This window comes from Sinocyclocheilus grahami, unplaced genomic scaffold (genome assembly GCF_001515645.1).
Source record: "Sinocyclocheilus grahami isolate Dianchi unplaced genomic scaffold, SAMN03320097.WGS_v1.1 scaffold40.1, whole genome shotgun sequence".
In the NCBI taxonomy this organism is placed as follows: domain Eukaryota; kingdom Metazoa; phylum Chordata; class Actinopteri; order Cypriniformes; family Cyprinidae; genus Sinocyclocheilus; species Sinocyclocheilus grahami.
The window spans coordinates 2422679-2446507 of record NW_015505219.1 but is presented as its reverse complement, the minus strand read 5'-3'; the positions used below and the strand labels follow the sequence as shown (position 1 = coordinate 2446507).

Below are 23829 nucleotides of genomic sequence, written 5' to 3'. Positions count from 1 at the left end.
AAAGTACGCTTTTGTGTTTTTATTGTTTTCCTAACCATCGCCTGGACCGATTTATACTGGATCATGCACTCTCCTGTCCATTCACAGTCCAGCTGTTGCCAACCACCTTGGGAATCGACATCTCCAGCCGGTTTCAGAACCTTTGGTGTTTCCATATTTTCTACAAAACAAAACCGGAAATCGAGGGGTTATGACGTCATTAGCAGGCGACAAAATGAATTGCTTATTTCTCTGGATTTAAACATTCTTCGAAACATTTGGGATAGTGTAAATACACAAGTCAGCAAAATATGTAACACTGTTCTAGAGGTTTTTGGATAGTTTAATAAAAAATATTACATATTGTGCCTTTAATATAGACAGTGCTTCTGTGTAGAGTTAGTTTTGTCAAATGAATTTGAAGACTATATCTATACTTCCTTTTCCCCCCACAAAAACTTTGATCTGCTAATTTGCCTCAGAAATGTTAACCATTTTGTCCATTTCCTCCATTCTCACCACGACACCAAAACTGTCTTGTTTCTTTTTCCTCCTCCACCTCCACCCACTCATCCTCTCCCAGCTGCAAAAAAAAAAGAAAAAGTGGAGACCTTTAAATGCTTAAGCTCGACTGCTGTTCACTTTGTAGTGGTCTTACAGTTATTTGAAATGAGAAAGCACTCTTGTTCGCTTGAAATAAACATCATGATAAGCATGATAAGTGCACACTTAGTACATTCTTATGTAGTACTTTAAAAATCTAAAGAGATGCAAATTTTGATCAATGTTGCATGACCACTCCATACCAGTCTATTCCTGTAGTAACATAATTTTGACTAACCTCAGTGTGAACCAGCTAGCATTAGATCTTCAACAGCAAAATGTAGAGCCCCTCCATGATGTGTCCTTACAAATGTAAACAACATAAATCATTATGGGTATTACAGTTCATTTCTTTAGTGAACAAAAATCCTTTTTATTTATTTATTTCTAAAGGAGGAGTGGAATTCAAGTAGTCTACATTAGGCTGAGGTAGTGTCTCCTGGTATGTGTAGCCTACAGAACTGCTGTTTTCACGGAAAACGTCTGTCTTCATGGCTCCATCTAGTGACCAAACAATTATATACATGTATATATGCAGTGTTGCGCTAAATTCAGTTGCTCCATAATGTGGCATAAACAACATCATTACATCATCTACAAATTAAAAACAACATCAACAACAAATGAGATTTCATAATTTTATACAAAAAAAGTAGGATTCTTAAAGAAACCAAGCTGAGATCAGCCCACATGGATTCACTGTTGGCTATTTATGTATTCATACAGAAAGTAATTTCAGTAAATATGTGAATTTAAAGTAATAATGTTCTAAATTCAGTGTTTTAACTGATCATATCATATGCTCAACAGAAACAGATCATATAGAATATGCAGATAAACATGAGAAGTGTTGGGGTAATATATTACAAGTAATGCGAGTTATGTAATCAGATTACTTTTTTCAAGTAACTAGTAAAGTAATGCATTACTTTTTAATTTACAAGAGAATATCTGAGTAACTTTTTCAAATAAGTAATGCAAGCTACTCTAGACAAACATTTGTGTGTCTTTTTTTATTGCTGAAGTGTGCTGAAATTTCTTCTTCTGCATTCTATGGTACGGACGTAAATTTACTTTTCCTTCAGCCTGGGGCTTATTAATTTCCCTTTTGGTGTGAAAAGGCTTTTATATTTGCCAAAAATAGAACTTTTTATTTTAAAATCAAACAAGCAAGCCCTGTCCATATTAAAAAGGTAATGCAAAAGTAACGTAACGCATTACTTTCCATAAAAAGTAACTAAGTAACGTAATTAGTTACTTTTTTATGGAGTAACGCAATATTGTAATGCATTACTTTTAAAAGTAACTTTCCCCAACACTGAACATGAGCATCATATTCTTGTTCATGACCATTCACATATATGCCAGATACAATTTTCATAACCTTCTTTATAGTCTTTATAGTAGATTTCCTAGTAACCTATAAACTTGATAGATGTCCAGTTAGAACCCAGATTCAGTCTCAAATGTATCAAATGTAAAATATTGTATCAATGCATTCTATGGCACCTTTAATGTTCTTTCTTTCTTTCTTTTCTAATGGGCAGGGTATCAAATGTAAAAAAGGGACATCTGTCACAACGAGTTAATTCCAATTTAACAATACTCTATAGTAATTATATATTTATACTCCATTACTCCCTGAATTGGATCATAATTCGGTCTATTACAATTGTTATGTTATTTACTGGCAAAGACATAACAGAGAGATATGTCAGCGGTGTCAAAGTCTGTCACCTCTGTACCATTTCCATTTGTGAGCGTGACACATCTGGAAATATTTTGTAGCTATAGTTTTAGGAGAGTTCTGTTCCACACACACACACACACACACACACACACACACACACATATCATATGAATCTGATATGACACAGTCGGTTGTTATGGTACATAACTGTAGGCTAGAGCATTGGTATAAATAAATTAGGATGTAGTCACATGATTCATATCCCGGAAATACACTGCTGTCGATGGAGGAAAATGGCGTTATGAGCAGCTCTAGACTGTAACAGAAGTGGGGCAGAAGAGTCAAGAGACAACAATGATTAAACCCGCGTTTCTCGGTTTTCCAAATGACAGAAACGCCTAACCTGACATTAGCCTAGACATAGAGTTGCACACACACACACACACACACACACACATATCATATGAATCTGATATGACACAGTCGGTTGTTATGGTACATAACTGTAGGCTAGAGCATTGGTATAAATAAATTAGGATGTAGTCACATGATTCATATCCCGGAAATACACTGCTGTCGATGGAGGAAGATGGCGTTATGAGCAGCTCTAGACTGTAACAGAAGTGGGGCAGAAGAGTCAAGAGACAACAATGATTAAACCCGCGTTTCTCTGTTTACCAAATGACAGAAACGCCTAACCTGACATTAGCCTAGACATAGAGTTGCACACTCGATTATGTAAGGGCGCTTCACAAATGGACAAAGACAGACTCGCAGTGAGTACATGCCAAAATAAACACGAGGAAGTAGCCTTAAAAGGGGCGTGTAATGTGTTTCATGGCTTTGAGAAATACCAAAGGCGACAAAAACGCAGACGGAAGCATTTTATTGGCGTACCTGTACCAGCACAGCGATAGGCTACGGATCGATGGAAATGTTTTGTTATTTAGTACGATGTCTCGCTATCGCTTACCGTACGCTAAACACTTGTATCATGGCATCTTGTTACGCGTACCTAAAGGTGTCATTTTCTCATGATGCGATTTATTCTATGACCTCGTTATCCCATTGCTTGAAGTCATTTATTTATTTTAATCCAGTGTTAAGAAATCTGCATACGGTCCATTCCACCGAATGGGTGCCATTTGCTTCCAAAAAATAAAAATGAAAGTATTTTAATGTTGAACATTGACTAGTGAGCTGACCTCACTTGTAACAAAAAGAAAAGAAAAGAGAGAGTCATGTTTCTATTTAAATCTAGTGGTCTGCAGAAGTTTTTGTTAAGGGTTATGTGTAGGGGTAGAGGACGGGTTATGAAAATAATAATAATGATAAAATATCATTAACCTGATAAAAAAACAAAACCAAAAAAACAATGGAAGTCTATGAGATGTCCACACTGATATAGTGAAACACATGTGCTGGTGCGTTTTAAGTGTTAAAATGTAATTTATTATAATTTATTATTAAATAATAATAACAAAAGTAAAATAGGTCAGTGTTAATATGAAGAAATTGTCTGTATTGATTATTTACACGCCTTTTACCTGTATTTTTAATAACTCGAGGAAAGGCCCATAAACTTAACAAAAAATGCCTTTTCAGTTTTTCTGGACATTGTTTTCTTACACCGCAGGTCACATTCAAACGCCATTCCATGTATGGGTCTAATACACAATTGCCACAGGACAGAAATCGCAAGTACATTTTCTGTCATACTTGCAGGAATGTAATATAAAACAAGAACGCAGCAACAACCACAAGTTTTCTCTGGGCAAAAACATTGTCTCAGTGTGGATAGAAGGCCAAAACGTAGAGAAAAAGATGCATTTTCAAATTTATCTAGATTAATATGGATGTAGCCTAATATTTACATTAATAAATCAGATGACACTACTCACTCCTGTTACTGTTACTTAGTTACTATATATGAGTATAGGATATATGAGTATAAGAGTAACAGGACTGAAAGTAACAGGATTGAGATTTTAAATGAGTAAATACATATAATATAGCCACATGGAGTACATGCTAATATTATGAGAATACTCAGCAAATTATAGTGTTTCACCAAATATTTGTATTTTTAAAATAAACAAGAAATATCTAAGAAATAATTTAGGTAACAGGAGGGTATGTTAATATTGACACTCCCAGTCATCATTACAATATAATCAAATATGCAGAAAAGAAAATGGGACCTCATGCTTTAGGTCATTTCATTGTCTTTAGAAGATGCAGATGTTGCAATATCATGTTGAAAATTTTGGAATTTTCCCAGTTTTTCAGAGGGTGGAATGTGTTAGGGTAACAGCACTGAGTGAAAACCTGGGGACACGACTAAAAAGTGTATTTTATCTAAAATATTATAGATTTATTTTGAATTAAATGTATTTAAAGCACAGATGGGACGTGGAGGTTCAAAATAAGGGGGTCTGAATACTTTCCGTACCCACTGTATTTAAACATGATATGATATATTATAGTTATATTATACTATATATTATATTATCTTATATTAAAATTATTTTACAGTATTTACAACTAATATTATACAATGGATATTATTTAATGCAGGCTGGTCCATGCTCATGGCTGGATATGCAAAATTTTATTGGTGACCTTATGGCTGCGAATGCTTCAGTCACTGGACATCCACTGAGAGAGCAACGTACTGAGGAGACAGTGAGTTCTGCTTGGCTCAAAGTCTCTCATCCTCCCCAGTCTACCCCATCCAGACAGAGCCGGGTGAAAAGTGCTGTTCAGTTTGGTCTGCATTCTGAGGAAAGGGAAAGGGAACTCAGACACCATGAAAGCAATGGTGAGTATATTAAAATAGACTGTAAGGTTGCTGTACCGCTGTGTTATAAATACCCTTTATTCTCATGAAATAGGATTGGGAAACATGCAGAATTGATTGATTCCTGGTAACAGTTTCAATTCTTTTTGTACTTCAGAAGCATTTACTTATTGCATCTACTTGCCTCTGAAGCCTGTTGCCAAATGATGAGATTATTTTAGATTTCAACAGAACAGATACAGCACATAAAAATACATTTATGTAGCCAAATTCCTTGACACGTCTGTGTGTGGTGGCTCTTGATGCCTTGACCCCAGCCTCAGTCCATTCCTTGTGAAGTTCACTCAAATTCTTGAATCGATTTTGCTTGACAATCCTCATAAGGCTGCGGTTCTCTCGGTTGGTTGTGCATATTTTTCCTTCCACTCAACGTTCTGTTAACATGCTTGGATACAGCACTCTGTGAACAGCCATCTTCTTTGGCAATGAATGTTTGTGACATACCCTCCTTGTGAAGGGTGTCAATGATTGTCTTTTGGACAACTGTCAGATCCGCAGTCTGAACCCATGATTGTGTAGCCTAGTGAACCAAACTGAGAAACCATTTTGAAGGCTCAGGAAACTTTTGCAGGTGTTTTGAGTTGATTAGCTGATTGGCATGTCACCATATTCTAATTTGTTGAGATAGTGAATTGGTGGGTTTTTGTTAAATGTGAGCCAAAATCATCACAATTAAAAGAACCAAAGACTTAAACTACTTCAGTTTGTGTGCATTTAATTTATTTAATACACAAGTTTCAGAATTTGAGTTGAATTACTGAAATAAATGAACTTTTCCACGACATTCTAATTTATTGAGATGCACCTGTATATTAAAATACATTAACAAATTATTCTTGCTGCAGAAGTTGAGTTCACAGGCTTTCTAATGCAGATCAGACACCCCATATGCAATCCAGTCCTAACTATATATTAATATATATATATATATTAAGGAAGAGATAATAATTATAATATTATGAGTCAGCAGGTCATTATCATAAAATAAACCCAGAAAGGTTGATTAGAACCTTCTTCTGAATAACAACCGGTTCTCTGTTCCCAACCCTGCCAGGAAATAGTTTAATATTAAGTTTTATCATGTTTATCTATCTTCTACTCACTGCTTCATAGATTTATATTGACTCATTTTCTGCATTCTCATTTCTCTCTTTTGTAGTTGAGCATCGTGCCTGCACATGTTCTGGCTGCCCTCTTTCCTCATCTCCTTCTAGTTCCTCAGTCCACACCCTGAAACCCAGAACCAGCCCAGCCTCACAGATCCAACCACCTTCGTCCCCCCAATCCACCCCTCCGCAGCAGACCAAAGAACCCAGCCCTGCTCCTGTCAGCCTGGGCTTGTGTCTAGGTTTGGGTCTCTCTCTGGAAGAGGAAAACACAGAGCCCAGCAGCACATCTGCTCACCCCCAGCAGGAAGACAAAGGCTCTAGCACCCATAGCCCAATCCCTCAGGCAAATTCCGAGTCCCCGGGTGTTCCACCAGTTCAGGCCTTTGCGTGTCTATGCTGCCACCGTGGGTTTCAAACCTGTAGCCAACTTCTACGCCAACAAAAGGACCCAGAGGCACATGTTTCCCATCACCACTACCATCACCACCACCATCACTGCCCTCTCTCCACCAGCACGTCATGTACGCTCCCGTCCTTTCCTTGCCTGTCCTGTCAGCGCACCTTCCCCACCTGCGCCCAGCTCCTGCGCCATCAGCAGGGCCACACGCAACAGGAGGGCTTGCAGCAGCTCCCATGCATGCACTGCAATGCTTCTTTCCCTCGGCCATCGCAATTGCTGCAGCACCAGCGAACCCACCATGCATCCAAAGTGGGCGGCTTCCTGTGCGCCGAGTGTGGCCGTGCGTTCAACTCGCATAGCAATCTGCGCATCCACCTCAACGTACACACAGGTGCCCGGCCCTACAGCTGTACCGACTGCGGAAAGAGCTTCAGCCAGTCCGGGGCGCTTAAGATTCACCGGCGAATTCACACCGGAGAGAGGCCATACACTTGTACTTATTGCGGGAGGGGTTTCCCACACTTAGCTGGGGTGAGAGCGCATCAGCGAATTCACACAGGGGAGAAACCGTACCGCTGCGGTCAGTGTGGAAAGTGCTTTACTCAGTCCGGGGCTCTGAAGATCCACACTCGCATCCACACCGGCGAGAGGCCTTTCATGTGCGGCCTCTGTGGGAAGAGTTTTTCAAACCGTTCTGGTATTCGCTTTCATCACCGCACGGTTCACGGGATCGTGACGGAGCCAAACTCGGTGGGCAGGCCTAGTCTGGCTGCCTCTGCATCATCCTCAGTTTCAGATTTCCAGAGAATTCAAGTCTCCAGTCTCAACCAGATCCATCTCCGGGAGATGGAAGAGAGGAGTCCGCCCAATAAAGTGCAGTTAAGAGGGGATGGGGACAAAGAGGCCCTTCCGTATGCCTGCGAGGACTGCGGTCAGCGTTTTCCAGATGCTCCGTCTAGAAACAGACACCAGACATTGCAGCACTACTCTAAGGAAGAGAGAGAAAAGGAAGAGAGCAACTCAGACAAAACTATAGATTAGACAAAAACAACAAACATTTCTGACTCCAAAAGAGAGGGAAGATAAAAGCAACTTTAATATGAAATGTTAAAGCAGATGTTGAGCCCATTTAAAACCTGCTGATATCAGTCCCCTCACACTCTTAAGTCATGATGTAAGAAACATTGTTTGTGTCCAAGAAGCTATAAACTTTAATTGAGAATGCTGTCTAATTTAAACTAAGCTTTTAAAAACTTGCAGTGTACACTACAATCTCCGGGCTCACAGTGTGCTGGACACCAGTATTTTATTTCATTGTCTAGACATCTGAGATTTTGGTATGGAGAAAAAGCTTAGGATCATGATTTTTTGGTAGTATTACAGCACACTGTGAGTGTACTGAATATTGGCACCATTTGTTGTTTGCTTTTGGCATCTGATAGAGCTTTTGGACCCGGAAATGGTGGCGACATCAGACTTAACATTCTAGTTTTGATCACGTAAGATTCTTTAACCTGTGATGTGTGCCTCTAAAAAAGTAAAATTGTGACAACCTTTATTGTGAAACTGCACCTTAAAATTTAAATAAGTAGCTTTGCCTATCAGTATTAAGGTATTTGTGCATAAACATTACGAAACCTGAGCTAGTTTTTCCACCATCGGGCCGAAAGGTTACCAGAAAGCAAAGAGAAGATGGCTTGTTGGCAAAACTCATGAGTCTCCATGTCACTAAAGCAGTTCTTCAAGCATGATTCTCCTGGCCTGAGGATGGTTAGATAGATGTGCTGAGAAATCCACAAATGGAATGGTTTGTATTTGTACTTTGTACTAAACGCGACTCGTACCACAACTGGTATCACTTACAGCCATTCAGCCTGATAATGGAAAAGTGCTTTATTTGACATTTTAGCACTGTATATTTGTATGTGGGAGTATTTAGCAGTTTTGCAAGTTTTTTTTTTTTAAAGCTTATATTTCTTTTTAGTTTAACAAACTTCTGATGCTGTTTTGATAATGAACTGGGTCATTAAGAAAAGGTGCTGATTGGAGGGCCGCATGGTGGTTCAGAGGGTAGCATTGTTGCCTCAGGTCACCAGTTTGAGCCTGAGGCCTTTCTGTGTGGAGTTTGCATGTTCTCTCTGTGTTGCCGTGAGATTCCTCTTGGTGCTCTGGTTTCCCCCATAATCCAAAATCATGCAACATATGTTAATTGGAGCAGCTAAACTGTCTGAAGGTGTGAATGTGTGGTGGATTGGCCATCTGTCCGGCCTGTGGCCCAAGATGCTGGGATAGGCCCCAGTATCCCCACATCCCTACAGAGGACAAGCGGATTGAAGAATGGATGAAAATGTTTCCAATTGGTTTCTTAGGTTTTAACTCGAGGTTTTAAGCCTGAAATTGACAGAGCACAGTTGTCTGCTGAAGTAGCAGTGCCCTTCTTTCTGACTGTCTTAATGGAAGCTTGAAAAGCACATGCAAACTAAAAGACAAAATCTTTAGATTCTGGCTTCAAAAGTAAAATATGGCCATCGAGATTATTCATCACACATTCAAGTGTGGTTTTAGAATTAATGTGTTTTTTAAATTAAATGATGCTCTTGTGTGGGGATGAATATTATGACCTTATCAGAATATTTGATGTACGTTCCAGGTGTTGCTTACTGTATTTGTGGTCTCTGCAGGGACTGACAGTACACAAGACTGCATGAAGTGAGGGGATGCCATTTTTACAATTGGCCAAAGGGTTGTTGTTAAAGATATCTGTAAGTATTATCACTTAGAATTAAAGTTTGGCAACACTATCAGGGGAAATGAATTGTACATTATTTTTGTGTCCATTTTGTATCTTTAAAATTACACTGTTGATACGTGAACCCTCCTTATGCAGTATTGTGAATGTTGTTGGTCAATGACCTCTCAACCCAGAGCTTCAGATACGTCTTGTACATCTGTCAGTTTAGCTCAAGTCTATATGTGCATTGTGTACACATATGTCAATAAAATAAAGGTTGATGTACCTTTTTTGGAATTAAAATTTTAAGAGTTTGGAGTTTATATGTTCAACTTTATGACTCTAGTGATACCAGTTTGGTTTACTGAGGTATTCTGTTTTGTTGATTAACTTTTATCTGTAACATTTGTGATTCATTTCAGACCACAACCCTTGAACCATGTCTTGGGGTTACATATTCTCATTATAAGACATGAAACTTTGTCTACAACAAACAACAAGTAGCCTCCTACAGATACATTTCAAAACTACAATTATAATTGCGCTTCCTAAAGAATTCACCTTTGCTGAGTCATTACAGTCACCTGTGATTATCTGAAATTACTGTAAGGTCAATGAACTTTAGACTAGGAAATTTCTATTGTTCCCTACCTACTGTTCTGCCCTCTTCAAATTTCCTAGGCTATGTATTATTTAACGGCCTACTACTAAGTACATTCTAACCTGCATGTTTATTATTTTTCTTCCTTCCAGTTTAGTGGCAGTGACCTGGGTCAAGGTTTTTATTATATATTTTTTGCTGGTAAGAGAAGATTCACTCCAGATGTATTTACGCGCATGTAAAGTGTTTCTTTTCAAAATGTATTAGCCTTAACATGACCTTTTGGTATTCACAAATAATTTCTTCTATTCAAAGAAAGCTTTGCACAGGGATGCATGTATATACAAATTACATGCAAAGTATCAAATGTTTGCATCGACATCTTAATGAAATGAAAGGTAAAGAGAATCCATTAACCATAGCCATTCATATAAAGTAAAAAAATCACATAGACCTAGTCTCTCAGCAATAATAAACATCATACCCAGCAGCTGCGGTTGAAATGGCCACGCATTCAGTTTGTTATGAAATGATAGCATGGTAAGGTAAAATGATTTTAAGGATGTCATGACAAATGTAGGTAGGCTACAATAAACAGTTTTAAATGTATGGAAGATTTCAAAAAAATTTTCAGTATCTAAATGTAACGCGTCGCCTGTCTTAAAATAGACTTTTTAGAAAGGAATTGTGGTCTCTGAGGAAGTAACCGCAACATTGGCAAATTTAAGTAGTCCTGGCATTATTTATTGCTTTATTGCAGATCACAAAAACGAAACAAAACATTTAAAAACGCCTTGATAGGCACCAGAAGAAACAGAAGTGCTTTTTCATTAAATGTCACTCACAACTTCTGAACACTAATTGGGTTAGATACAAGTGACGCATACGCTTATTTGGACGAGGTGTTCGATATGTTTTGATACCATGGCTTAAGATAGTGTTGTCTCTAAGTATTTTTATAATATGACAGAACAACTTAAGAACAAATAAATGTATTTGAAACATTATATTAGTGCATAGGTGTATCTTTGTAATAAATAGGCTACAAAAGAAACAATAGCACGGTAAGTTGTCGTGCATGCTCCACCTTCTTCCGCGCTCATAAATTGTGTTTACAAACTTTCATTTCGACAGAACTTGCTCTCAAACGCAGAAGTCAATATCCTTCAAAATGAGAGGCTATATTCTCATCACAATCGTGGCGGTCACCTTTCTCCAAAGATCCACAGGTATATAACATTTTGCTTGTTTTCGCAAAACTATTATTTTTATGCCTTTCACGGTTTCAGCCTAGGATAAATGTTATAATACCAAACTCAATCTGCCAGTATATCTGTAAAAACAAAATAAATAGGGCAGAGCTAAGATGTCCCAATTTTCTAAAGTAAAAAAAAAATGGTATTATTGTTTTTTATTGTATTATTTTTCACTTAGCCTTTTCTTGTATTTCTGGCTGACGTTTACACTAAAGCTTGCACAAACGAAAATGTATCTAAACGTTCAGAATTGCACACCTCAAAATCGAATTAGTCTGAACTATCAACAGTTTCCTTCTTCAGGGGTAATCCAGGGTACTTTTGCAGTTAAGTGAAAACGAAATTCTTCCTGTTTGCGAAACGTTACAGAGCACAAAGCATCATATTAAGCAGAAGATATATTAAGGAATTTGCCACCTCACCTGATGCACACTATCTTGACCATCCAGTTAGACAACATTTGAAGGAAACTGTTTTTGTTCAAAAGCACGTTCATGTTTGCTTGACAATAAGAATGGTTTCATTAATATTGCACTTGAGACTTTAAGGCAAAAAATATACCTGTGTTTCTGTATTTATACTATGCTTTACCTTGGTTTTAACAACAGTGTGCATCAGATAGCATGTAAATATGCTTTCTCATGTTCCTGTTGGTGTGCAAACAAAGTATACAGACCAGGAAGTTTAGAAAAAATAGAGCATATTCTGGAATATTACATATAGGCTAGTTAGGTAAACAAATAAGCTGATTTTTGTTATAAATATCAGACGAGTGACAAAAAGCAGCTGCCTCCGTATGAGATACTAAACTAATTCTGTTGGGTATCCCATATGGATGCAATTGTTGCATTATTCTATAAACCTGGTAAATTCGACATTGTTTTGTTTTACTATTCTAACTATTCTTTTGTATTATTTTACTGTTCTTCAGCGTCTTTGGAGGTAAACGGTCCATCTGAGCCCATTCTGGAAGGACAGGATGTGACATTGGAGTGTTTGGATACAGAATCCGAGTTGAACATGAGCACAGTGCACTTTGAGAGGTTCTCCAAGGTAAGGGCACTTACACACAATGGCAAGGAAAGATCTGTGACACAATGTGCTTTGATGTGCATTTGTCTGTAAATGTCAAGGAAACAGCAGATTGAAACTGAAATGACACCTTGTTTGTCATGGGAATTGAGAAGGGTTTGGGTTATTGTTGCTGTCTGTGCATGCCCTCTGCAGTGCTGCAGGCCTGAATACTGTATAAACAAAAAGTGAGAGATCTAAAATTACAAACAAAGCTGTCAGGGACGCTTACTCTCAAATATCAACACAACTGCTCATGATTTTGTAAACAATCCTATAGGGAAATATCAAATAAAGAACAATAGCATTATTTTGAATTTATTTGTCTGGAGATCAAGACTGCAACTGGTATTTAAACAGCAGGAGGCAGTGTGTGTTTTACTGAGCTTCTGAGAGCTGTTATTCTGGGTTTAATTAGTATCTGGCAGTGAGGGGCCTTTGGAGGATTCACAGCATCTGCTGCTTCTGTCAGCGCAGAGCCTGTTTGTCACCTTTTCCAGCTATCTAAACACATTCGAGCAAAACATGGTTTCCATACCACCAATCACAAAGACAGATGTTTTGTTTTGCAATCTCTCATTAACCTGTGTTAGTGAAACCCAAGTGCCAGTGCCCCGAATAGTCTTCTTCCTCCAAGTGTAACATGCTTCATCAAATTTGGCAAGTGTTGGCAACTGAATCATCAACATGATCAAAATGTTGATGGAAAAACCTGTTTTACACATTCTACTACATTTCCTTCTGTCATGTGAATGATAGTTTACTTTATAAGCAAGTTAAAGGCATTTTAGGATCATTAAAAACAAAGTCTCCCTTCTGGTCATGGTACAAGTGTCTTTTTGCTGTGAAATTGTTACTGATTTTTGAATACTGTATAAACAAAAAGTGAGAGATCTAAAATTACAAACAAAGCTGTCAGGGACGCTTACTCTCAAATATCAACACAACTGCTCATGATTTTGTAAACAATCCTATAGGGAAATATCAAATAAAGAACAATAGCATTATTTTGAATTTATTTGTCTGGAGATCAAGACTGCAACTGGTATTTAAACAGCAGGAGGCAGTGTGTGTTTTACTGAGCTTCTGAGAGCTGTTATTCTGGGTTTAATTAGTATCTGGCAGTGAGGGGCCTTTGGAGGATTCACAGCATCTGCTGCTTCTGTCAGCGCAGAGCCTGTTTGTCACCTTTTCCAGCTATCTAAACGCATTCGAGCAAAACATGGTTTCTATACCACCAATCACAAAGACAGATGTTTTGTTTTGCAATCTCTCATTAACCTGTGTTAGTGAAACCCAAGTGCCAGTGCCCCGAATAGTCTTCTTCCTCCAAGTGTAACATGCTTCATCAAATTTAGCAAGTGTTGGCAACTGAATCATCAACATGATCAAAATGTTGATGGAAAAACCTGTTTTACACATTCTACTACATTTCCTTCTGTCATGTGAATGATAGTTTACTTTATAAGCAAGTTAAAGGCATTTTAGGATAATTAAAAACAAAGTCTCCCTTCTGGTCATGGTACAAGTGTCTTTTTGCTGTGAAATTGTTACTGATTTTAATTAAGAAAATGTAAGAACTTTGATATTATTACTAACATTTACCGGGCTGAAGCAGCTTAGGTTTAATCATCCATATATATATATATATATATATATATATATATATTGGAAAAATAATATTAATATGTGAGTATAAAATATGATGCATCAGCCTTTTGAGGAATGTTTATGTGTACATCTCTCAATTGGCATTGTATTGCATTGCATTAAATGTTTTGCAATAACCACAATAGTACAAATACATATGGGAGATACAGAGTAACAACTGATATTTATATGCATTTTATCTATGTAGTCTGATATACTGTTATAAAGATCATATTGATTTACAAAGCTATCGGTATATCATCTTACTTTTTGGCCAAATCAAATATGAGACTCAACAAAAAACACATAGATATTTTTATATTTGTCTAAATGTTCAAACTGTTCTGTAAAACAGCTGCCTATTATTTTATATGTTCACCAAAGATGAAAATGTTATTACAAAATTTGTTATAAAAATATATATTTTTAAGATTTAAGTTTTTTTTTGCCCCAAAAGGACAAAAAAAAGGCACCACTAAAGTAGTCAAAGTAAATCACATGCTGTTAATATATTAAGTTGAAGTCAAATGAGCATCATATTCAGTTTGTAAGCTACTGGAGTGAAATATTTCTTTCTTTTTCTTCCCAACAGTACATGAATAAGTGGTTTCGGCTAGAGTCAGATCAGGCTTATTTCTACCGCCGGTGTTTTCTGTATGACGTGGATGTGAGAAGGGAGGAAGGCAGACTACTCCTCTTCATCGCCAGCATCCAGTCCTATTCTGAGGGTCCATACCGCTGCGTCTCTGAGAACACTTCTGCAGCAGACAACTCCTCCCAACCCTTCACCATCCCCATACACTGTGAGTAAGAGACATCTAGGGCAGCATGAAAAGTACTAATGGTCTGTGATGCAAATCCCCATTGATTGGTACATACAAAAATTGATCCATATGTGTCTAGATTGTCCTGATGCGTCAGTCTTTCCATCGCTGTATGTGAGTCAAGTTGCATCTGACATTTTGTTGAAAGGAAATTTTATATTTGGGATTTAAAGATTAGATGACAAATAAAACTCTTTATCTCTCAAGATGACAAAATCCATATTGGTATTGATTGTGGGCTTTACAGTGGCCAGGGATGAGTTGACAGTGGAGATTTATTGGGAAAAACTGAGTGGAAAAAACAGATGAATCGATACAGAAATGTTCAGTATGAATAATCGGAAGGAGACAAGATGATCCATGCTCACATTGTATTATTACAGCGAACTTGAACGTAATATACTATAATAATTGATGATAATCTATCGCTGTCACCAACAAGTTACAATACTGTTTAAAAATTTGCGGTCGATAAGATTTTTTGATGTTTTTTGAAAGAAGTCTCTTATGCTCCCCAATGCTGCATTTAAAAAAATAAATAAAAAATGTAGGTATTTGATGGTGAAGCAAAATTTTCAGCAGTCATTACTCCAGTCTCTAGTGTAAAATGATCCTTCAGAAATCATTCTAATATACTGATTTGGAAACATTTTTCTGTAATTATCAATGTTGAAAAATGTTTAGTCTGCTTTAAAAAAAAAACTGTGATGAATAGAAAGTTCATAAGAACTGCATTTATTTGATCTAAATCTATTTAAAAGTCTTTACTGTCACTTTTGATAAATTTTATGCATCCTTGCTGAATAAAAGCATTAATTTCTTTCAAACAATCTTACTGACTGATGATGTTTATACATGTGTATTTTATAAATACATATGTGAAAATAATGTGTGAATAGGATATCTTATATAATACTAAATATATACTGTACACATGTTATTTTTTGAGCACTGAAAACATGCTCAGAATTTCCATGCCCTATTTAATTTTTTTTTATTTGCTATGCAAATGTATCCAGGAGCAGAGCTGTTTTGACTAATCCGCTCTATCCTCAAATGTTCTCTCTTTTTCTCTCACAGATATGCGGGAGGTGGCTGTGCACAGGGCTGGTTTGGGATACTTAACACGTTATTTCAACTCAGTGCAGGACCTCAAAGTACGATTAGGAGATAATGTGGAGCTGGAATGTTCTACTTCAGCTTCTGAGGCACCGGAGTACTTCTGGGCTAAAGAGGTGAAAGATTTAATATCAAATGCTCTTGCTTTCCTTTTTCCTTCATTTTTTTTTACAGTTTCTTTTAAACATGATGCATTACTCTGTCTACTACAAAACTGCTGTATTGGGATTGCAGTTGCCTGTTTTCATGTAGGTTAATCATACATTTGAGAGAAAGACCTGGAAGGCCAGCTTGCTGTTAAAGTGAAAATAAGCTTATTCACACAGGTCTGGGTAAAAGGTTGTAAAATTGTCAACTCATTTAGTTAGAACAGGAAATGTGCTAATGCAGGAATGTATGGTAGATCTACACTAAAGTGTCTTTAGAGGTCTAGTCTAGTCTACACTCCTCATATCAATTCTGATTCTGATTTATTTTTATATGAAAGCTTGGTGCAGCAATGGTCCAAAACTGCAGCCAAATGTGAGCAAAAATTGGCTTTTAAGTTTAAGTAGAAGGTTAGAATGCTAATCGTACCGTCACTGATGTAACTGACACACACGATTCAAATCAAAGGAATAAGCCACATGAGTCTTGACAGATGTTTGCTAAAGAAAACATCTGTCACATCTTGTGCATCTTCTACCTCAGCGGAAAATTTGCCAACATTTGTTTATCTTGGAAGTCTAGAAGTTTATTTCACCATGTGGCAACACATTTTGTGAGCTATTTCTTGTATTGAGAAACAGTACCAACTGTTTTCTGGTAAGGCTGGTTAAACTCAATTCACTTGCCATGTTCATTTTGGATCTGTGAGTAACTGTTGAACATGCTAATCTTGACTACATGTAACATGCTGTAGAAAGCACGTGCATGCTCTGTTTCTCAGACCAAAAAAAAAAAGTCCCTCCAAATGTCATGGTGTGGGTGATCGATGACTATAGAATTTCATGAGATGTAGACCGACTCGCTTCTGTTATTCAGAATGACAGTCTGTCTTCCACCACGTGTCACTGATGTCTGACAGTTCAAATACATATTTTCACTTATGTCTACCTGGCAGATTCTTATGAACAGAGTAAACCAGAAAAGCAAGCTTCCCTTATATGGCAGAGCACGGTCTGACATATAGCAGCTACCTGTTTATTGTGCTCTGTGTGTGCACTCCAGCAGAGGAAACAGGAAGACATTTGGAGCCAACTGATTAGCTTAAACAATGGTGCTTTGGCTTGACTGGGAAACCTCTTAATTCACTTTCATTTAAATTGAAATGGACTTTGTTGGCAGGCTGCAGAAGTTCCTTTAGTGCCAAAAGCATTTGCATGGTTATGATGTACTTTGAGTGGATTTTGCACAGGCATTTGTTTTCTTTGAATTGTATGGTGTTATGTTTTATTTTTACTTCATTACTCTTCATTACTCTCACTATCATTATTTATTGTAACTGGTGCAGGGATTTTTTTTTCTGTTTTTATTCAAAAAGTTTACAGAAGTGGGAATTCAGCTTCTTCCATGGTTCCCTGCATACAAATTATTACTTCTGGCTTATCTTTCTTACGTCATATCTCATGTGTAGTTCCTGCTTTGCTTTTCACTTCTCAATAACTTCGTCCCTGTCTGTTTGTGTCTGCTTTCTGTTAAGGGAGAGGACAGGCTTTTGCCTTCCAATAAGCTGAAGTTGGAGAATGTGAGGGAACAGGATGGAGGGAGATTCACCTGTTCGGCTCAGTCTCCTACTGTGCATTCCCTCATGAAGAAACGTACAATCAGCATCACTGTTCTACCAGGTCTGAACAGCAAAAAGGGGTCGACAGTGTGCAGCTTATAGTAAACAACTTGAGCTGATTTGTTTATGTTCAGTATGTTAATAATTTGAACATTTCATTTGATATCCAATGGCACTAACAACAGTTCAACAAACAAAATCCCTCTTTGATCTATTTATCCAATATTCAGTTTAAGTTATCTGAATACAACAGGAAGACCTTTGGAGCCAATGGATTAGCTTAGACAGTGGTACATATGTAAGCCCGTGGAAGACAATAATATTGACCCTGTGACCCCGTGACCCCACTGATCCCATTTAACTTCCATAATATGACATATTTCTAAATGAGACAGGATAAAAAACTAATTTCGAGATGATGCCCCATGGCCACTTTTCTTTAAATCAGGATTATAATATCTGACTGTCATTGTATTAAAACTGAACATTATAGCTTTCAAAATTAAGTTATTTTTATTGGTAGAGCACTTTTTGCAATTCCATGTTGTTTCAAAGCAGCTTTACAGATAATTGTGCCTTAATGTCTTACGATATCTCAATATTTTTCAGCATTTTGACAGTATGTATAGAGATATTTAGTAATTTGTTCTGAAATAACAGATTTTTTTTTAAGTCAGAAGAACCATCATTTATATCAGTCACTGTTAAGTAGATTCAAAGTGTAAATATTGGAATGGAATCAAATTGATGTCAGCAGATAATGAGCGTCGTTTCAGAGAAAGTGCAAGTTATTATTTTGATTTGAAGACTCTGAAGTCAGCAATTATTTTATTTGCACTAATGTGAACTGATGAATCGCAATAAGAACTTAAGAATGTAGATAGGGTTGAATTTGATGTAATGCTGACAATTAGCTCACCTGCCCAAAGCTGAGCAACTAATACCAAAGTGTCGATCAAGTTAAAATAGTTTGATTAGGTTTGTAGTTGTTTTTTCTTATTTTGTAACAAAACTTTTAAAGTCAGTTTGATAGATGTATAATTTGTGACTGCGTCTGTGTCTTATAGAGGATGCAGCATGGTATGAGACAACCACCGGTCGCATTATTCTCATGGTATCTGGAGCAGGATTTGTCCTTCTGGTGGTTGTGATATCCATGACAGCTTACCTCTGCCGCCGAGCCAAACAGAGGAAGAGTAAGGGACCCATGTAAGTACTCAAAACTGCCCTAGTCATGTTGTTCACTGTGATTCATGTGGGTTTTTAACCTCAAGCCCTCCTCCGTCATGTCGAGTGGAGTCTGTGTATTACTGTGAGCATCAGTAGATGCTGATGACCACTTCTCCCCCCCCTACATCTTCTCACTCCCTCAAATCTGTCCAGGCAGGGTAGTTTATGTGCAAATAACTCTCACTAACCACGTCTCTCCCTCAGGCCCAAATCTTTTCTTATTCTGCCCGATAAAACACTCAGTCTGTCGTATTTCCTTCTCTCATCCTTTCAGTGATGACCGCTCCCAGAAGAAGCCCATCTACAGAGCCAGCGTGGAGTCCCTGCCCTCCACCGCTTCTGACAAGCAGCCGCTGGTGTAAAGAGTGAGATTGATGCAGGACTGGAGAGGAGAGTAGAGAAAAGAAGACAAGAGAAAAAAAAGATTAGGGAGTATTGGGTATTCTCATTGGAAGAGTGTTAATGAGAGATTTGCCCATAGATTTTGTTATGCTCTTGGGTCTTTATTCAGATATATAATTATGCGGTGAATCGAAAAAGTATACAAAGATGAGACAAATGATGGTTTTACCATGGGTCCTTTCCAGTGTGGATGGCAGCAGTGCTTTTCAACAAAAGATGTGCAGTTTTCTCTGTATTGATTCAACAACCCTGCAAAATTGAGAAATGCTAAAAAGATGTTTTTGTGAGGTGACATTGAACGCCTCTTTCTTCCCACCAGTCCTGGGTTGGCTCATTTCTTCAAACTGATTAACATTTATTTTTAGGAAAACTACTGTCTGCCAGCTGTACGATCATTTAGTCAGATGTAGAAATTTTAGGGGTATTGCTTTACATAAGTATATAATGTTCTGCTTCACTTGAAAGGACAGTAGATAAGATCCAAACTAACACTGAACCAATTACTCTAGAAGCACTTTGAAATGATTGCACTTTTTCTTTTTTTTTTTTTTTACACAAGTTTGATCTTTGAATTTAAAACTATTAAAATAATTTGACAACATAATCACCCTCCAGTGTTGTTACTGATCTAATTAAGATATACGTTCATGTATGCTCAACTTTGAAGAAATCTCAAGAGAGTTCATCTCTATGTAAATGACATTGCCACTGTTTATAAAAAGCTCTTTCCATTTCAGACTTCCGAGGTATTAAAAAATACCTGTAATTTCTCAGACAAGAGTTCTGATACACAACACATGTCCCTGATTAGCTTTATTGACCATGAAAAAATACAATTAAGCAATATCACATGAGCATGACTGCTGTTGTCAAGAGTGGACTATCATGTGATTTGCATATTGTTCTTATACAACAGCTCCACAAACAAGACTTACATTTTAGACAATATTGCCAGCCACTTTTTTTCTATTTTCGAACCAAACCAATTTTAAAGCAAAATCAATACCTGAATGAACCATAGATGAGCGAATCGTTTGAATGAATGATTCAAAGGCTCTTTTAAAGACACCCTATTTCCATAATGCACTATTTGTGGGGACAGCCATATTTGGTGGTGTCAGAAAACTTGGTAGACCCTCATTCATGTGTAATGTAGGGAGCAGTGACGGAGGCTATGGGGGTGCAATTTTGAATACAGCATTTTCTTGCTGAAAAATTGAATGAACTGAGAAATGAGTTTTTGAATGAATTATGTTGTGCAGAAAAGTCTTCTCTGTCTTGCAAAATAATGCTCAGGAGGTGCCTGCAGAACATCTCAATTTGTCTCTGTCCTGCACAATTTTGTTATCGGTCACTGTCCAATGAGCGTTCAGACCATTCTTTGATCCATAATTCCTGGTACTTTCCCCAATTGTTTATTAGTTTTCATAATACTTGCTTTCATTGTAGAAAACCACCTGCTAGTCTGTTTTTCAAAAGATAACTTCTATTATCTACCACTTTCCGGGTGCCCAAGGTTGCAGAGGCTTATTCATTTTAGGATTTTAAGGAGCTGTCAGGATTTTAATTAGTTTTACACACATTATCTATTTATATCTCATCCTTTAACATCTCCCATCTCCAGTACTTCCTTCTGTATTCTCCTTTCATAAGCACAGTCACGTAGGCCATAAGGCCTGTACACAGTCAGTTATTAGTTTGGCCTTGAGGCCTTCAAAATGCACCCAGTTCACATATGAGTCAAACTAACTTTCACAAACATGCAAAGTTCTTCAATTGTTTTCCACAGGATAAATAAAATAATTAATCAATAGTTTCAGTAAATGATTCAGTGATTGGAATGTCACTTGGCCAATCAAATTCAAGTACAGGAACCGTCAATATACATGTAGCTATAGCTATACACATATTGTATGAAATAATACTTTTTATTCTGGACCTGTATTTTACCTTGGTCTCTCAGTGGGTGGTAAGAATATTTCTGTCCAGTCTAATAACAAAGGTGGAAACTAGTAATGTGTCAGAAAACTCTTTGAATACAACAGAAAAGAAGAACAAATCCATACCTAAAAAGGCCTGGAGGCAGTCCAGAGGTATTTTTTTATTTTTAAATATGACATAATCTTTACATGCTGCCACAAGCCTAACTTGGTTTGACATTTGCACAAACAACATGAACTGGAATTGCCTGCACTATACTTAGTCACCACATCACAACTGTTTCTTAATTTTACCCTCCAATGCTTTAACCTTAGCAGTTAATCACTGTAAACATTATCATAGCTACTCATTTCTTTTCTTCTGTTTGTGTTTCATTTCGTGTGATTTTATTGCAGTGTGCGGCTGACCAGAGGCCACCATTAATAACTGTGTTTTGTGTGCCTTAACGATGACAGTTCATTAACGGAGGTGCATGCCATGGAATACAACAAGAACAATATTATTACACAAATTATTCAATATCTCTCTTCCTCTCCAGCGGTTATTCATAAAGTCCTTGAACAAGAGGATATATTAGCATGGCGAGCTCTTTGGAGTACAGACATCTGAAATGGATACGGACCTAAAAGAAAAATCCAATTTTTACATTTTGCTTTCTCTTGGGGCTCTTCAAAGTAAATGGCCTGCGGCAGGAAAATCTCCAAAGGGTCACGCATTTCACATTTACATCATCTAGATAATGGACTTTCATAAAAGAGAGGTCTGAAAACAATAAAAGCTCGAATTGCCCACTATTCTCTTGCAGTTTTTCAGAGCTGTAGTCACAGAAAACCCCTTTCCCCATCATTGTTTACTCCGAAAGGATCCCAAACATCAAAAACTTAATTTGCTGAATAAATAGTTAAGTTCAAAATGCCATGAGTTGCAATTTATGTGAAAATTATATTTCATGTCTCAAGGTTCTCACCAACTAAGGTGCTTGTCAACAGTCATTTTCTCAATTAAATGGCAGTTTCCTTTGTATACATGTTTCTGCTTTCGAATTATTTATGCTCTGACCAAACACTTCCAAAAGGTTTGATGTGTGCTGGCCAATTATAAACTACTCTGGCAACCATGCAAAGATCGAAAGCAAACAAATGTTTTGAATCCTGCATAGGGACTTTCTGGCTGTTGATGTCTAGCTTGTCTGTGACCATGATCTTCTAGAAATGTTTCTTATGATTGATTATAATTGGACAAAGGAGCAATATCTATAATAGGCAACAGCAAAAACAAGGCATAATTTGGAGCAGCCAGTATTGTTCTTTTTACAGGTTGTGTTTTTCTGCTGCTATTGCATAATTTAACATCTGAGATTTCTTCTACCACAAACATTGCAGATGTTAAAATGAATGTCATTTGTATCTGACGCTCGAAGCCTGTACTTCGGATTATATAAGAAAGGCTAGTTGTCACACAGATAATTTGTCTAGCGGTGGGTTAGTATGTTGATTTCAAACACCTAGTTCAAAAACCTCTTAAATTAAAATAATTGTTGTGAATTACGCCCTCCTAATTAAAATTCTATATATTTTTTCATTCTAAGAGGCAAGTATGATGACTAATGAACGTAGATTTGAACCTAAAAGCTGAATTATGTCGTTAAGACAATAGTATATTTTCATAAATAGGTTGGGGCATGTGTTTTTCAATATGAGTCAGCAACATTAAATGTATTTTTAAATTGATTATTTGTGCTTAATAATTGTTATTTATTGTTTACATTTTGCTGAAAAGCCTGTAACTAGTTAAAGCATACTATTTAATGTGACAACTTGCCCGCTTTTTAATTCCCAAAAGGTCAAAGTGTGTTCTCCCCCCCCCCCCCCCGAAGAATAACAGTATTCAAAATTTTTCTGTAATGAAGATTTTTTTCAGTAATATTAAGAAATTAAAAATATTTTCTAGACTAAAATTGTGACGACTAGCCCCAGTCTCCTCTGACACACGAAACTACCAGACCTCTGCTGAAAACCTCAATGTTATTCCTCCAGATCACCACATGATGTCGCTGAATACAAACTCAATATTAACTCAACTATAAAGCCCACGAACTGTTTTAGGTTTTAATTACGCTAGTGAAGTGAGTTTGAGGAAGATATTTATGCCAGCTTGGTTGCTAATGATCGTCGTATGTCACATAGTTGAATGAATCACATTCTAATTCCTTGTTCTGAATTGGTCCAGTAAGTGAATCTGTCATTTATCTCTGCGGACTCCACATTACACGCTAGAGATTCATTAAAAAGCTCAGTCTTCCAGTAAATTCGGATTATTTATATACAGCGTTCAAAACTTTATTGATCGCCACTGTAATTCATCAAGTTAATATATAGAGCGGTTCATTTGGAGGCTAGGACTCGTTCCAATAGCTGTTATGGCGCTATGAACTCGGTGTATAGCACATTGTCTTTTTGATAAAAACAAATGGTTATTTGTTTTATAATATTTTAGGCCTACTTTACCCCGCCCATGATTTGGTGTGCGCCTTGGTCATTGTCAAATCCGATTGGTTGTGGCTGAGGCCAAGAAAAACCTGCCCTGCTACATTTCCAC

The 23829-nt window shown here is 37.2% G+C and overlaps 2 protein-coding genes across 4 annotated transcripts; both read left to right on the top strand.

Annotated features, from left to right (window-relative positions):
• Positions 1 to 2862: 2862 nt before the first annotated feature.
• LOC107582093 (zinc finger protein 391-like) lies at positions 2863 to 9643 on the top strand. Its single transcript, XM_016267828.1, has 3 exons — positions 2863 to 3048; positions 4850 to 5093; positions 6292 to 9643. Exons 1-3 carry the CDS (start codon positions 3028 to 3030, stop codon positions 7680 to 7682), a joined length of 1656 nt encoding a protein of 551 aa, XP_016123314.1. The 5' UTR covers positions 2863 to 3027; the 3' UTR covers positions 7683 to 9643.
• An 823-nt stretch (positions 9644 to 10466) lies between these two features.
• LOC107582092 (vascular endothelial growth factor receptor 3-like) lies at positions 10467 to 19906 on the top strand. 3 transcript variants are annotated; one of them, XM_016267826.1, is made up of 8 exons: positions 10467 to 10513; positions 11108 to 11202; positions 12161 to 12282; positions 14543 to 14753; positions 15855 to 16009; positions 17575 to 17719; positions 18726 to 18867; positions 19163 to 19906. In XM_016267826.1, the coding sequence occupies exons 2-8, from the start codon at positions 11145 to 11147 to the stop codon at positions 19248 to 19250; spliced, it is 921 nt and encodes a 306-aa protein (XP_016123312.1). In that variant the 5' UTR covers positions 10467 to 10513; positions 11108 to 11144; the 3' UTR covers positions 19251 to 19906. The 3 variants fall into 3 exon arrangements, with proteins under 3 accessions (XP_016123312.1, XP_016123313.1, XP_016123311.1); XM_016267827.1 differs by lacking the exon at positions 10467 to 10513 and adding an exon at positions 10538 to 10553; XM_016267825.1 differs by lacking the exon at positions 10467 to 10513 and adding an exon at positions 10825 to 11037.
• Positions 19907 to 23829: the final 3923 nt, after the last annotated feature.

Coding starts and splice junctions, on each gene's coding strand:
- LOC107582093 (XM_016267828.1), top strand. CDS start 3,028: ATGGACAAAGACAGACTCGCA. Junction 3,049..4,849: donor TGGACAAAGACAGACTCGCA/GTGAGTACATGC, acceptor TATTTAATGCAG/GCTGGTCCATGCTCATGGCT. Junction 5,094..6,291: donor CAGACACCATGAAAGCAATG/GTGAGTATATTA, acceptor TCTCTTTTGTAG/TTGAGCATCGTGCCTGCACA.
- LOC107582092 (XM_016267826.1), top strand. CDS start 11,145: ATGAGAGGCTATATTCTCATCACAATCGTGGCGGTCACCTTTCTCCAA. Junction 11,203..12,160: donor CTTTCTCCAAAGATCCACAG/GTATATAACATT, acceptor ACTGTTCTTCAG/CGTCTTTGGAGGTAAACGGT. Junction 18,868..19,162: donor AGGAAGAGTAAGGGACCCAT/GTAAGTACTCAA, acceptor TCATCCTTTCAG/TGATGACCGCTCCCAGAAGA.